Consider the following 15,324-nt stretch of genomic DNA (forward strand, 5'->3'; position numbering starts at 1 on the left):
ATATTGTTATGGTTTTCAAATACTCTGCAATATGTTTCCTTGGACAAATCTGTCCCTGTTCCCACCCAGACAACTTATTAAACTCTAAAGGCAGTTTAAGCAAGAAGGGACCTGCTCAAAACAGTAGTTCTCCTGCTTTAGCACAGTGATAAGTGCAGGGCCACAAAATGTGATTTCCAAAAATAAAATTACAAATCTATAGGTCATAGGAGACAAGAAGATACCTTGGAATATTTGGTATTTTTAACTGGATTTTTAAATGACAAGTTTAAAACAAATTTGAAATTGCGGAATTGAATTACAATTGTTTTCTAAACCATCATTTATAAGATACTAGCAGAGTACCCGTATGGGGTTGGCAAATAAGTATAAAATGCTTATTGCAGTTATACCCAATCTTTGCGTTTGCGATGTGAGAAAACACGGTTTGAGAAAATTTGCTTCCTCAAATTTACGGTATGCGATAGTATTACACATCTACCATAGCCATAATGTTCTACTACTTCACCTACACAATAAAGATAGATTATTAAAAATTCGCAAAATATCATAAATTATTCATGAAATTAAAAACATAAACACAACTGTAAACAATCCTACTTTGACAGTTCTCATTGTGTATCACAGTTTTTTGTTGCTGCTTAGTTCAAATTAGCTGTTTTCATAAATAATGAAAAAAATAATAGTGCTGCACCCTGTTGGTAAATCTTATAAATTTTTAATGCTTTTGCATATCATAGAACCAACTCTTTTAGTTGAAACAGCTGGCTAAATTCTTTAATTCCCTTTAAATATGAATACTCATAAGGTTAACATGGGGAACTGCAGAGCCACTGCGGCGGAGCCCAAAAGGATTTTTGAGATAAGAATATGCCTATATATTAATCGGGAATGTGAGCTATCATCATGCCAAATTTCAGCCCAATCCGACCAGTATTTTTCGTGTTTACTTGTCACAAACATACATACATCCATACATCCAAACTTTCTCATTTATAATATTAGTAGGATTATTGAAAATGTTCACTGTTACACCATGTGGTTCAGATACTAGCATTTTTGCCGAAACCAACATTTAACAAAATTACCACTTTTAGTTTTAAGTCTCACATTATTTGACAACCAAGCATTAACATTTATAAATATATATACATACAGTACCTAAACCAATGAAAATACAATTTTAAAATTAGTTTTCAACATCTGTTTGTCCTATCATCTTCAACAAGGTGCTGGCCGTTACACTCCATTGTGTGGGATGCCTCGAGTCACCTGATAGTGAATGTGTTCAATAACAGGAATTTAAGGTTAAGAAATAAATTTTATTCTCTTAGCCTAGACATAACAAGCACATCAAGTAAAAACTCAACAGTCGTTTATAAATGCTTCAATAAATAAAGTCCCAGATCAGTTAAGAGTTAACGTTGCTGGCGGGGGCAGTCTCCATGGCAGTGGGAGCTGATTCTTCTTCCAGCGGGGTTTCCAAGATGCGGGGGCCATAAAGCAGCACATACGCACAATGCCAGTCACCTACACAAGCCAAGGTAAACATATTATGTCAACCTGTAGATCTTTGATAATTTCATTCAATTATTACTTTACTTGTAGAGAAAAATGTAGTTATCACCTGTGCTAATTACCAATAGGAATCAAAACAAGATATAATACTCAAGTTGAAAGAATCTACGCCTTTTTAGTTGGTTTTTAAGTCAATTAATTTTGATCAGCAACATAGGGGAGGCACATGCAATGACTTGGCGAAAAATTACAGCTAATGCAAGTGTTTGGTAGTCTCGCCTCAGTGGCGGATCTAGAACAGTCACCAGTTACAAGGGGGGCTAACCAGGGGATCTGGGGGTTCGGGGCCACCCCCCCCCCTCCCCGAAAAGTTTGCGTAAAATAAGTCTCCAAAATGCGCTCCCCCTCTGGATCCGCCATTGTCTCGCCTTGATTCCTTCCAAGGAACTGCACCCCTTAAAACTTTAGGGTTGTTTTGGTAATTGGAACTGGTGTTGATTTGCAAAGTAACTTCTGTATTGCGCTGACAGAAACATAACTAAGTTTCACACATTATGACTGACTCAAAGAGATGCATGAAAAAGACACTCAAGTTAAATCAAGAAATGCTACAGAAAAGCCTTTTATGAGGCTTATGTAGCTTAGTGTTATAATGCCCTTTGTCATTGTGTTTGAATAAATAAATTGATTTGAAACACACTTGATGGAGCTAACGCGAGATTGTGTGTAGCAGAATTCTTCATTACTGAACTGGGTTTTTTGGTATTTCACTGACATTATTATATATACATGTTTTTAAACTAGGTATATGTATGGGCTACAACAAGAACAAATACTACAACTTAAGAAGCTAGCGCTCAGTATAAACAATTCTATGTTTCGTCGTAACATGTGCTTATTTGTACATTCAACTATTTTATCATTTAAGGTGGGTTTTCCTGGCTGCTGAATACGGCTGTGGTATTATGAATGACCTTGAGCTTTTCAGTTGTACGTTACAACCCCTGCTGAATTCAGTAGCCAAGAAAACAGCCTTGCCTGACCCATTTGCGAGAGATTGTACCGAAAAACACAGCCGAACGCATAAAGTAAACCTGCTATTCAATCTAACTATACCAAAATCCATAAAACCTGGCCTTAATCCTTCTTTACCAAAAAAATGATAAATGTTTAAGATACTGACCGCCTCCAGAGAGCTTGAGTATGTCCTCGGTAGTGACGGGAGATACTTGGTCGTCGTCACACTTGAGCCACGTGTCGCCTCGCGGGCTCTGTCGCACCCACGCGACGTAGTGTCCACTGCTGCTCGACCTGCCTTTGTGCGTCAGCACGGCCTGCAGTGTGTAGAACCCTGAGTTGTTGCTACCCAGGTCTGCGGAGAACACAGACATTATAGGCACTCTAGTTCTGTAGTGTTGGAAACATTTCTTGGGCTACTCTTACTTTTGGCTACTCTAACTCAATGTTTATAACACTGAAACGTTTTATGGCACTTATGAGACTATGAATACCTGCATTTCCATCCTGTTGATCAGTTGTGTGATGAAATCATCAGAATGGAACTGTAGAAACTGCTATGTTTGAATATTTTAGATTGTATCTGACTAGATAAAACTTAAAATTTGCAAATGTGCATTGTTCTTAAAAATTAGGGAAACTTTTTTTATCAAGTAAAATACTTCTGTTACTGTATAGTCAAGTTACCACAGAGTTTTTAACATGAAAGATACTCTACCTTCAGGGAACCAATATGGTTCCTTCTTCCCTTCTTTCTTTTTCCTATCACCAAGGGGTCCAACTTTTTTTAAGTTTGTCGCATCCTCCAATTCTTTATCTTCTTGTTCCTGAAAAATTACAAACATTAAATCAGCGCTTAGTTTAACAATTTTAAACATCCATGATAGGTAACTAATATATGATTATATATGTTATATGGCATATTATTTCCTTCATAAAACACCTATGATTCTTTTTAAGGTGGTAGGTAATCCACAGTGAAGTAAACAGAGGAAACATGCTTATGGAACAGCCGTGCACTTTTAGCTCTGGAATGCCTGGGGCTGAAATATTATAGTACAGAGCAAGGAAGAGCCCGAACAAGAACAGTTGTAGCGTACAGGCTCTTCCTCCAGCGTGAGCGCTATAATACGTGATTCCGAGTGGGGAGAGGAGAGCTAAGGGGACGACCAATAGAATTTGCACAAGACATCAGAGACTGGCGCTAGACACAACTTAAGTGTACCATTGAATATTTCCTCTGTATCTTGCTTTTCTGTGGGTAATCAACAAATCTGCACCATAAAAACAGTTGCTGGATTTCTACCAAATAAAACTATGATATTTAAACCTTGAGTTTGTTCTAAAAAAATTTCATGATGGTAATCACATCACCATGGCTAACTACTCAAAAAGTGAGTGTACATAGTTATCATTTTCAAGTCTCACCTTAAAACGTGTCCTCATGGGGATGAGCTTTTGTTGCAGTTCAGGTGAACACAACTCAAAGGCATCAAAATCAATGGGGAACTTGATGTCTTTCAAGACCTTGGCGTTAATTGACTCCTTTTCTTTATAGAAGAATCTAACAAACTGCACCGTTAAGTAAGCTGGTAATCTTTTTACTTTGCTCTGAAAAGAAAGAAATATCGTTTACCTATTTACATTTCTTCAAAATTATAATAGATTTCTTAAAAATTGTAGAGTTTAGGTAAAAAGAAAATTATAAAATTTTAATTTGAAAAAGAATATTTTAGGCCTAAACCATGTATAAATTTTATTAAATACTGATAGTTACGATGCAGAAGCTTGAAAGATAACAGAGAGGGAATGAGGTAGAGTTTAGGCGGGGGAAATGAAGTTTGTAAGAGGTAAAGGGAAAACAAGATTGGGTGGAATTAGAAATAAAGAGTTGAGAAGAAAAATAGTTGAAGATGTTTGAGAGAATGAGTAAAGAAATCGAGATCGAGATGGTTTGGCCACTTAAAAATGGAAAGAATGTAAGCTTTACATGAACATAAGAAGACCAAGAGGAAGAACTAGAAGGTGGATTGGTGGGGTGAGACGAGATGTGGAAACGAGAAGAGTGCAGTGGCAGTATGTGGTGGAAGAGTAATTGTGGAGGAACAGAAGAAGATGGAGAGGCCCAGTGAACCAACGGAGATAACCAACGGGAGAGGATATGTATGTATGTATGTATTTTGAAAAAGTGTTTTACACTAAAGACATTCTAATAATCTTATCCAACCCACTAGAATACTTGGATTAAAAAATGTAGAACGTTACTCACTTGTTACTCTACTCTAAGAGTATTCTTTTAAAATGTTTGTACAAAGTATGTGAATATAATGTAAACCTTTTTTGCTTATTTATGTAGCTATATTCAAAGGACTTACAGCTCTTAAGTATTGAGCGTCTCTGTTCAGGGTCGGAGAGTGTTTCGTAATTTGTTCTTGTAGTCTCTGCAAAAAGAAAAACACATTTAGGCCTATTATATAATTACAGTTCTTCTGCAAAATTGACAAAAAAATGCATTTTGAATTTTGTTTAGTTTGTAGTTATATGTTATTTTTCTTAACATACTAATCCTGTCATATAGCTCTCGCATTGTCCTTGAGCGAATTACAACTGTCATAATTTTTTAACCTTTCCTATCTGTAGTAAGCGAAATATTGGATTTTGTATAAATTAAATCAACTGCTTAAGTGTTTGTCGTTTTAAATACATCCAAAACACAATCTAGTACACTCTTCAATACACTTAGAAACAAAAAGGGAATTCATTTTCCCCACACAACCTCTTGTTATCAAACTTCTACCCTAAACAAAACGGATAAAACTAACAGTTTTCAACTAGGCAATGTTTGATCAACTTACAGTTTTTAGCCCCGACATCATGTATTTGACTTCTGTGCTGATAAAGCAACTGAGTTGTAGAAAACTCTCTGAACTGTGACTCGGAGGTTCCTCGGGGGCTTCTACACACTTCATCTCTACGTCAAACTGTCCACCGAAGAACTGGTCGATGACTGACCTGTCACAACAACATCTGTTACTACACAGTGAACTAACTGATGATTGGAGTTAGTTAAAACTCTCCGTACTGTGACTCGGAGGTTCCTCGGGGGCTTCTACACACTTCATCTCTACGTCAAACTGTTCACCGAAGAACTGGTCGATGACTGACCTGTCACAACAACATCTGTTACTACACAGTGAACTAACTGATGATTGGAGTTAGTTAAAACTCTCCGTACTGTGACTCGGAGGTTCCTCGGGGGCTTCTACACACTTCATCTCTACGTCAAACTGTTCACCGAAGAACTGGTCGATGACTGACCTGTCACAACAACATCTGTTACTACACAGTGAACTAACTGATGATTGGAGTTAGTTAAAACTCTCCGTACTGTGACTCGGAGGTTCCTCGGGGGCTTCTACACACTTCATCTCTACGTCAAACTGTTCACCGAAGAACTGGTCGATGACTGACCTGTCACAACAACAGCTGTTACTACACAGTGAACAAACTGGTGATTGGAGTAAGTTGAAACTCGTCTATTCTTTTTTACCAATTATAATGAATGGACAAAAAGTTTAACACACATTACATCAAGTAGCTACAGTTATTAATTGTCTTATATTAAAACAAAACGAAGTTAGAAAAAAATTAAGCTGTTAGTCTGTCCAGAAAAAGATAAATTTCAATTACATACGTCATGAGATAGTGTTACGTCTAAGAACATTGAAGGTTGATCAAAATTTGAATTAGAGAAACACATCGGGTCTACCAAAAATTTGAAAGTTGAAAGCTCAGTCACAGTAGAGCATTCTTTTGTCACACGAAAAATTGTAGCCTCTAGCTCAAATTACCACAGAAGGAAGATCCTAGAAGTCATTGAAACGATGATAATTTTACTAAAAAGATCAAGTCGTTGATTTAAGTAACACTTAAATACCAAATTTAGAGAAAATCAAAGTCAAGTGAACTCAGGAAAGCTCTTGAAGCTTCGAAACTTGTGGTCCACAGTGGCCAGCGAATGCTTTTATGTGTTGAGTTAATTGGGTGTGTTGCTAGTCTTGTAGTTAGCGTTTCGGACTTCTGGAGTGACGAACGGGTTCAATTCCCAGCACATCCGCAAAACATTTATCTCTAGTTGACCTCTCGTGAAATGCCGCTGGAGTTGAAAAAAAATTAAGGTAGTAAAATTGAGCTACTGACTGATCATCCTAATGTTACTGATTTCTCACGAATAAGCCAACTTTTGCACAAAGCTAAACTGAAAGGACAGATTATTCTAAGCTATAGCATCTTTGATGTCACATCGAATATCACAGGAACATGAAAAAAATAGGGGATAACTGAACTATAAACCGTATCACACTCTGCGAAGAGTTCATTTTATTAAATATGTGAATGAGTACTCAAACTTACGTAAAAGAAGCTCGGGCCTCTTCTCCGTCCAGTTTAACGGCTGGAAGCTTCTGTTGTAACATTCTAATCATCTCCATCCAACACTCGTTGGCGTCCTGTAAAGAAGAGGTGTTCATGAGTTACCAACCAACTACAGTAGTATGTTGTGTTAGAAGATAAATTTAAAATACAGCATTGACATAGTAATTGAATATGATTAATCGGTTGAACAGTGTTCATTCATACTATAATTGTTTGTTCAATATTCGATGCTCCTGTTAAATTAAACAAATATCAAATTGATAGGAAAAACTTTTATTATTTTCATTGTTACATTTTTTTGCTTATCTGACCATACAACGACTGGTTTAGGTTGGATTTTCAGATTGATGTTTCTAAAATAAACAATCAGTAAGCAAATGATGACTATACATTAAATTACTTCAACTATTCATTTTGTAAGCAATGTTGTCAGTTAGGCTAACCTGCTGCATGAAATTGCCGCTATCCCCCTTCTCAGCGAAGCGTGGGAAGGCCATGTGCATGACTTGCAGCAGTATGAGGGGAGCGATGGATGGACCTTTGTCCATGGCGGAATACAAGTCTCTAAGAGCTCCGGTGATGGACTGGGCTGGCAGGTTGTTGCTGATGGAGACACCTTACGGAAACAAGAATCTTATTTCAAAAATATCATATAAAGCAAAATATTACTCTATGCAATATAAAGCTTGATTGAATCTCTACATATGCACCAAGGGAAGATAATCTTTCAGATTACATAACTATCCTTGTAGAGCTTGAGGTCCAGAAATTGTAGTTTCCCCCCCCCCCCCATCTTGCATCTCTTTCTCTCTTCTACACACACTTCACCTCATTTGTAAACCTTTTTCTTGCTTTTCCTCTGTCTCTTTCCCACTGCCACCATCAACTCATTTTCCTTAGATTTCTTACTTTGCACATATCCAAACCATCTCAGTCCTGCGATTTATAGTCACCCCTAGCAGTCTTCAACTTCTATTCTTTTGATTCTCATTAAGGATCTTTGATTTGTATCTCTACTCTGATAATTTCAGATAAAATATCAAAACTGAGCTGAAGTGATTTTAGACAAAGAAATAAATGCACAATCAAAAGAAAGGAAAATATGTACATTAAACAGTAAGAAGAACAATTATAGCAAAGACTGTTCTAAAATCCCTTTGAAAATTACATACAGGATGTATACAATTGTACTCTGTGTAAAATTTGCTAAATTACTAAACACAACAAACCTCCGTCAAATTTTTGAAGGGCTTGTCTCAGTTCTGGGACTGTTTTCAGACACTGAACAGTTGCATTCATGTAGCATGTGTTGCCAAGATTGGTCAGTCCAGCTGGTAGATCCATCTGCAAAATCATATGTTTTTTGGTGAATTCCCCATATATGGAATGTAGGTCAATTGATTGATTGTGGCAAGGTCCCCAGAGGCCAAAAACACCATCCGTTCAAATTCATAAATATTTATATATGTGTCCGTTAGTACGATAACTCAAGCAAAAACTATCCAATTCTGAAACAAATTTGTATTAACGTTTAAACCCAAATGTATTCCAAAAATGGTCTCGAACCAGCATAATCGGACTATAGGAACATGGTTTTATTGGGTAAAAACTGTGTGTATTCCCATTTTTGAGCATAAAACCAAAACATAAAATTTAGTAATATTGAAGCGTTGTTATACGCTTAATTGTTAAGAACATTTAAAAAAAGCTAAAAAATTTTAATTTTAAAATTCCCATGTTAGTCTAATGGAGAAACTGTGTAAGTTAGCTTGTTTATGACCAAGAACATCAATTATTTCATACTAAACTGATGAAATAAATTTTACACAAAAACACTTTATTACCTTCCCTGTAGCAGCTAACCTAAGTATACTCTTAGAACTAATGTTATACGGAAAAAACATGACAAATTAAGAAGATTTTAGCAAAAATCCAATCGGGTAAATGGAAATCGCTTAGTTCTTCGCAGCTTTGCTGCGGCGGTGATATTAGTATTCTTAGAGTTACGTATCCCGATGTCAACATATATTTTGCAATGGTAATATTTTTCAGAATTTAATGGAATACAAAAAATTAAATTATAAGTAAGTTGTACCTATACAAATTTAAAGGTGTAAAATTTTAAGTCACCAAAAGGGGAATAAAATTATTAAAATTAGTTGACCTAATTGAACAGGATATAAACAATTGAAAAATATTATCTTGATAAGGTAAAATGAATAGCAATCGTAACTCACCGCTGTCGCTAATTCTGCTTCATTCATGTCCTCAACAAACACTGGTTTGACCGTGGGTTCTGTGGGGACGTCTTCTTCTTTACTTCCCATCATCAACACCATAGCGCCCTAAAAAGAACATATTTAAAATAACAATACGTTCAAGAACACTTACATTAATCAATACCACACAACATATCTAAAACTGGGATCGGAATAAATCTTAAACCTGATTACAAATGTGAGGTTGATTTATGTTGATCCTGAATGATTCCAAAACTGAGAAGGCTATGATGTTTAAGATGTTTTGGAAAGACTTCCCATACAATTGTCTGTTACATTAATCAAAAGTAAGTTTATGCTACATTTCAAGGTTCAAGGGTCAAGGTATAAATACCCGACAAATTACATCAACTGGAACAAACGCAACAAATAACTGTGTGCACTCTGATAATACAACACGTGTCTTATGGCCAGTGCACATTCCATTAGTTTTATTTCGTACGGTATAGGCCTACTCATTGATTTTAAACATTGACATTTTAATCAGAATACGTTCAAATTTAAAGAGTAGGCCTAACCGATTCTTATCTATATTAGCGGTCGTTAGTTACGATACGAGTATATCTTAATATTTTGCTTAGATTCAAATAGAGGTTTTAACAAGGTAAACTGAGTTCTTGGACTTTTATTATTTTTGGATTGTTACTCGCTTAAAAAAATATTTAAAAAGAGGAGAAGGATGAATAGGGGTGGTGAAGAAGACGTACCCCCTGTCTTAAGGAGAGTGGCGGTGAAGAAGAAGGTAAAGGTAAGGTAAAGGTAAAGGTGATGAACTGTGGTATCTCCATTACTAAAAGTCAAGCGCTGGCAATAGATGTATTGGTCTAAATAGGTTAAAAAAGGCCTCAGACTATTTTGTAGAAGCAAACCTTTAATAACAAGCACCAACAAGCACAAATGTACAAGTGATGGTTGTCCATAAAAGCCACATACTGTGTAAACACAGCTTGTCAAAAGGTCCAAGCATTTTGCAAGACTTTACTTACATTGTCCAATTTGATGTTTCCCCAATCTGTGTCCTTTAAAGTCTGACCTTTGACCATCACTTTCTGCCTTTCGGGCTGTACACCGGTCAGACAAAACAGCTGAGCCTTGAACACCATGGGATCTTCTCCTGTGTTCACTTCTACGTCCTTGTACAGCTCTTTTCCCCATTTCACTTTTACTAGAACATGAATTAATTTAATTCAGTACAGGGTTTAGCATTGGGAGTGAGATGGTATCACAATCAGAATCAGAAAAGCTTTATTCAAGATTTATACAATACTTGAAATATATGAATAGATACAGAATGGCGACAAAACAGCTTATTACTAATTAAAAATACTTGGTTAAATAAAATAATTTCAATAAAACAGGAAATTTAAATAATGTAATTACATGTCGTAAAACTCTTCAAATGACTAAAATGCTCTATCAATCAGTAACAGTTTAAGTTTTTTTGAAAATATTGCAAAATACCGACTTGACACGGCTCTCCCCGGAAAATCGAGAATTCAGTGATACCACGAATGTTGACATTAACTGTAACTATGAATTACATCACGTAATAGTGATAGAATCGTTTAAGGTGGCGGTTTTACAAATAAATACATTTAGGCCTACTGTACTTTAAAACCGAACAATTTAAACAAGCTTTTTGTGAAACTGTATTTTCTATTGCTCAGACAAATAACATTTTTAGCTTTATGACCATCAGCAATTAATTAGTTTTCTCTTTTTTCTATCTTTGACTCATTGAGGCTAAATACGGATTAAAGTTGGTACAAAATAGCTACTTGTCCACTTTGTAAATTTATTTACGCTTGGAAAACCAATCCAAAACTCCATAAACCAATGCGCATACACAAATAAACATATTTTTATACTAGTTTAAACGCAGCCTGACGATGGAAACCTAGTTTCCGAAAGCGCTTGTGAATTAAACATATTATATATTGTCCTGTTTTGAACATTTAAATTTAGTTATACATTTCATTAAATAAACATGTGCCGTATGTTATATAAGACAGAAATTTATTAAAAATAAAATACTACAACATACCCCCGCCACAACAAATCTTCCGACTAAGCAAATTTCCATTAACTGACTGAATTTCTACTCAAATATTCTCCGAAAGTTGTCAGATTTATTTCCTATTTAAATAACATTGATTTTAATGACTACCTAGGTTTGCTGCTACAGGGAAGGTATTGCTGTGTGTTTTTTATTGAAATATTGATAGCTTAATCTTAATATAAAATAAACAAAATTGCCAAATTTCATTAAAATATATCCATAAACAAGCAAACTACAACAGTTTATTTATTCTCCATGAGAATAACATGGGAATTATAAATTTAAATGTTTTTTAATTATCTTCGCAACCGTTAGGCATACAACAACACTTCAATATACAAAATAATTTCTTTTTTTAAGCTCTACATAAGGGTTTGGAAATAAATTGTGAATTTTTTTGTTTTTATAGTAAAAAATGGGAAAGCCCAATTTAATTTTTATCCCATAAAACCCGGCATAAGCCCCGTTCCCATAGTCTGATCATGCTGGTTTGCGAACTCGTTCAAATGAACGTAGGTTTACACGTTTCTACCAAATTTCATCAAAGTCGGATAATTTTTGCTTGAGTAATCGCGCTAACGGACAAATATATATATAAATTTGAACGGAGGATGTTTTTGGCCTCTGGGGACCTCAAAACGAAAAAGTAAATCGGTCCCGGGTCCAGGTCTGGCCACGAGTACAGTACTACGGTAATAGCTTATTCCCTTTATACCCTACATGGGAAATTCGCTAAAATAAAAGTCTTACTTCTCAATTGAATTTTCAAAGCAAACTTTGAACACTGGAAGAGTTCATGGGAGCTGCATTTTAATTTTAACCCTCACTCAGCTTGGTAAAATATGGGACACTGTAATATAAATTAAAAGACCAATTCTGAGAAAATGGTTCAAAGAAGGTTGATTGCTTGGTCACTTTGTGCACAACAAATTTTCCCAAACTTGTTTTTCAGACTCGATTTACGGCTTTCACTATTTATAGAAAGGTCTAAATTATTCATTCTCCATTTTTATTAAGGTTGTCACCGGTTAAAAAAACCGAAATGGACGTAGTTTAAGTGAGCCACAGACAAATGGCTGATGTAAATTAACTTCTGCCAAATATGCAGTCTTTATATCCACGTAAAAACTATTGGGACGATTCATCATACGCTATAACTTAGCACATATGAATTTGAACGGATGGGGTTTTTGGCCTCTGGGGACATCAAAGCAAAAAGTAAATCGGTCCAGGGTCCAGGTCATTACCATGAGACCTACGTTAGGTAAAAGCTTATTCCCTATAATAGGAGATTCGCTAAAATTAAAAAAAAAAAAACATTGGTTGTCTGTCAATGTTTTTGCCTTGAAACATCAATATTTCAGGCCTATTTTCGCCCTGAAAACATTGATGTTTTTTGCATCAAAACAATAGGTAGGTACCTAGGCTATATTGATGGTGAACATCAAGGCTTGACCTATCAATGTTCATCTCTTATTTGTTTTTACTATATGTTAAAGTGGTCTATGACGGTCTACTCAGCTAATTTGACGTTTCGGTAGGCTAAGTTAGTTCAACAAGTCTTTTGTCCAAAAAGTCTCGACTAGGCCTAAGTTTAAGCAGGTTCTAATATGGAGCTAAGTAACTCTAAAGGGTACAGTTTCTTAACTGGGCTATGCTAATATCAATTGAAACTAACATCAAATTAGAAATATTGATTGATAATTGATATTTTTAAAGATATTTATTATAAAACTAAACTATCATAACCTAACCTAACCAACCAAACTTGCTGATGGTGAAAAAATCGCACGAAGGTTTACTAATCGAATCGATAGTTTCAATCGATATTAGCGTAGGCTAAGTTAGCCCAGTTAGTGTACCCACCCTAAATTTTCCTTAAACTTCAAATTTTAAAATTTGGCCAAAAAATGTTTTCTTATTTCTTTCTAAAATTAAATTAGGCCTAAGTTAACCTAGGCTATAACTTTAGATGCTAACAGGTTATGAAGCTGATAGGCCTAATAAGATCTAAACTCTCAAGGTTGGCGTTATCTCAGTATGGTTAATCAATTGTGTTCAATTTCTTTCAAAATATTAAGGTAGGTAAGCTATACAATTACTCAGAGATCTCTTAAAAGTGCTGCATCATGCACAATTCTAACCTAGAAATTTTACTTACCCTTGTAAAGAGGCATGGTTAGTGATCTGGCACAATAAATTAAATCTCCGATGATATTTGTATGAAAGATTTGTTTAAATTACAACTGTTAAACACGATGAACGTAAAACTAAAGAAGTAACAATTATTATTTAAATTTTCAATGAAGATTTCTTATTCTTGAACGAGCCTTGCAGGGATAGCCTAGGGTTCACTACGATACTCGGACAGAATACGATTGAATCGATCTATCGAGAGTCTGCAATTTCACTATCGATATTGAATCGTGTACACTATCGATATCGGAAAATCGGATTCGAGTTTGTTGTTGGATCTGAGTCTGTGAGTATTGAGTTTTCAATTTCAATCGGACTCAAATCATCTACTCAATCCACCTCTACAACCTTACTGTACAATTTGTTTTTCAGGATTAGTTTTGCCGACAGTGTCATTTGGAGGCTTCTGAATGACTATAATGAAGGTTTACTAATTGAAAAATTAGTTTTGTTCGTAAAATAAAATTATAAATGCCTCAAATTCAATTTTATATTTTTTATTATGAAATTAAACGGTCATAACCTAACCAAACGTGCTGATAATGAAAAATCTAATGAAGGTTTATTAATCGAAAAAATAGTTCCGTTCATAAAATAAAATAATAAATGCCTCAAATTCAATTTTATAGTTTTTTAATTATAAAATTAAACTATCATAGCCTAACCAAACTCACCAGACTTGCTGATAATGAAAAATCAAATTAAGGTTTAATAAAAAAAATATATTTCTGTTCATAAAATAAAACTATAAATGGCTCAAATTCAATTTTAATTATAAAATTAAACTGTCATAACCTAACCAAACTTGTTGATAATGAAAAAATCCAAGACAAAAAATTAGTGGTACGGGTAGGATTCGAACCCGGCACCTTCGGCTTATCAGCCCGGCACTCTATCCACTACACCACCGAGGCCTGTTATGGTCCTCAAAATATGAAAAGAAGTGCATAATAATACCAAATGTTTAATAAGGTGTATAATAATTCTAAACAAAATAATACAACCCCATTGTTGGTTTTTAATTTTAATTTTTAATTGCTGTAACAGTTGCAGTTCAAGTTAAAAGCCTTTAGCACCATCTGTTCAATTCATATACAGTAGAACCTCGATAACAAGTCAACCTTGATAACAAGGGTTATTTTCAAATCCCCTTGGAATTATTTTACCCCTAATCATATGTTATTGCAAACCTCGATAAGAAGTCAACCTTGATAACAAGTCTTATTTTATAATCCTTATAAGTCTTGTTATCAAGGTTCTACTGTAAATTATAGCCTATACCATAGATAAAACATACTCCCTTAAGACTTGTGCTGCTTAGTTTAGTCTATGCCTATACACATACTGTATAATTCAAAGTCAAAATTAAGAGTCAAAATAATCCAATTATGATGAAATTTGTTACAAACGTGTAAAACAACGTTTGTTGTAGCGTTCCGTTAGCATAATCGGACTATGAGCAGAGGTAAAAATGCTGGGGTTTCCTCATGTTTGACCTTATAAAAACTTAAATAATTCATTAATGTTAAAAAAAAATTTATCAAAAAACATGAAAATAACTTGTTATAAATTTTGAAGTAGATTATTAGGTAAACTTGTTGGTTCTATTTTGGCTTGTTTGTGGATATTTGACTTTAATTTTAATTTTTTGTACAATTCAATACCAATCTAAGTACATTTTACCGAGAACACACTTTACCTTCCCTGTATCTTATAACACTATATCAGCAAACATAAATATTTTAAAACAAGAGAACAAATCTTACATTGAAATGGGTGATGAGTATACTACACTTTTCAGTACCTACCGAGCTTACAAGG

The 15,324-nt window shown here is 34.8% G+C and overlaps 1 protein-coding gene across 1 annotated transcript; it reads right to left on the reverse strand.

Moving 5' to 3' along the window:
• Positions 1-1,301: 1,301 nt before the first annotated feature.
• On the reverse strand, positions 1,302-13,649 carry LOC128996403 (ubiquitin carboxyl-terminal hydrolase 14). The gene is made up of 12 exons (XM_054421718.1): positions 13,469-13,649; positions 10,235-10,413; positions 9,207-9,314; positions 8,199-8,313; positions 7,413-7,585; positions 6,949-7,043; positions 5,391-5,547; positions 4,911-4,976; positions 3,964-4,146; positions 3,254-3,362; positions 2,702-2,890; positions 1,302-1,530 (listed from the first exon to the last, which is right to left on the reverse strand). Exons 1-12 carry the CDS (start codon positions 13,482-13,484, stop codon positions 1,412-1,414), a joined length of 1,509 nt encoding a protein of 502 aa, XP_054277693.1. The 5' UTR covers positions 13,485-13,649; the 3' UTR covers positions 1,302-1,411.
• Positions 13,650-15,324: the final 1,675 nt, after the last annotated feature.

Source organism: Macrosteles quadrilineatus, unplaced genomic scaffold, assembly GCF_028750875.1.
Source record: "Macrosteles quadrilineatus isolate MER2022 unplaced genomic scaffold, UCM_ALF_1.0 Scaffold_6__1_contigs__length_79288215, whole genome shotgun sequence".
NCBI lineage: Eukaryota > Metazoa > Arthropoda > Insecta > Hemiptera > Cicadellidae > Macrosteles > Macrosteles quadrilineatus.

Coding starts and splice junctions, on each gene's coding strand:
- LOC128996403 (XM_054421718.1), bottom strand. Junction 9,315..10,234: donor GAAACATCAAATTGGACAAT/GTAAGTAAAGTC, acceptor TGTTCTTTTTAG/GGCGCTATGGTGTTGATGAT. Junction 8,314..9,206: donor AAGCAGAATTAGCGACAGCG/GTGAGTTACGAT, acceptor ATGATTTTGCAG/ATGGATCTACCAGCTGGACT.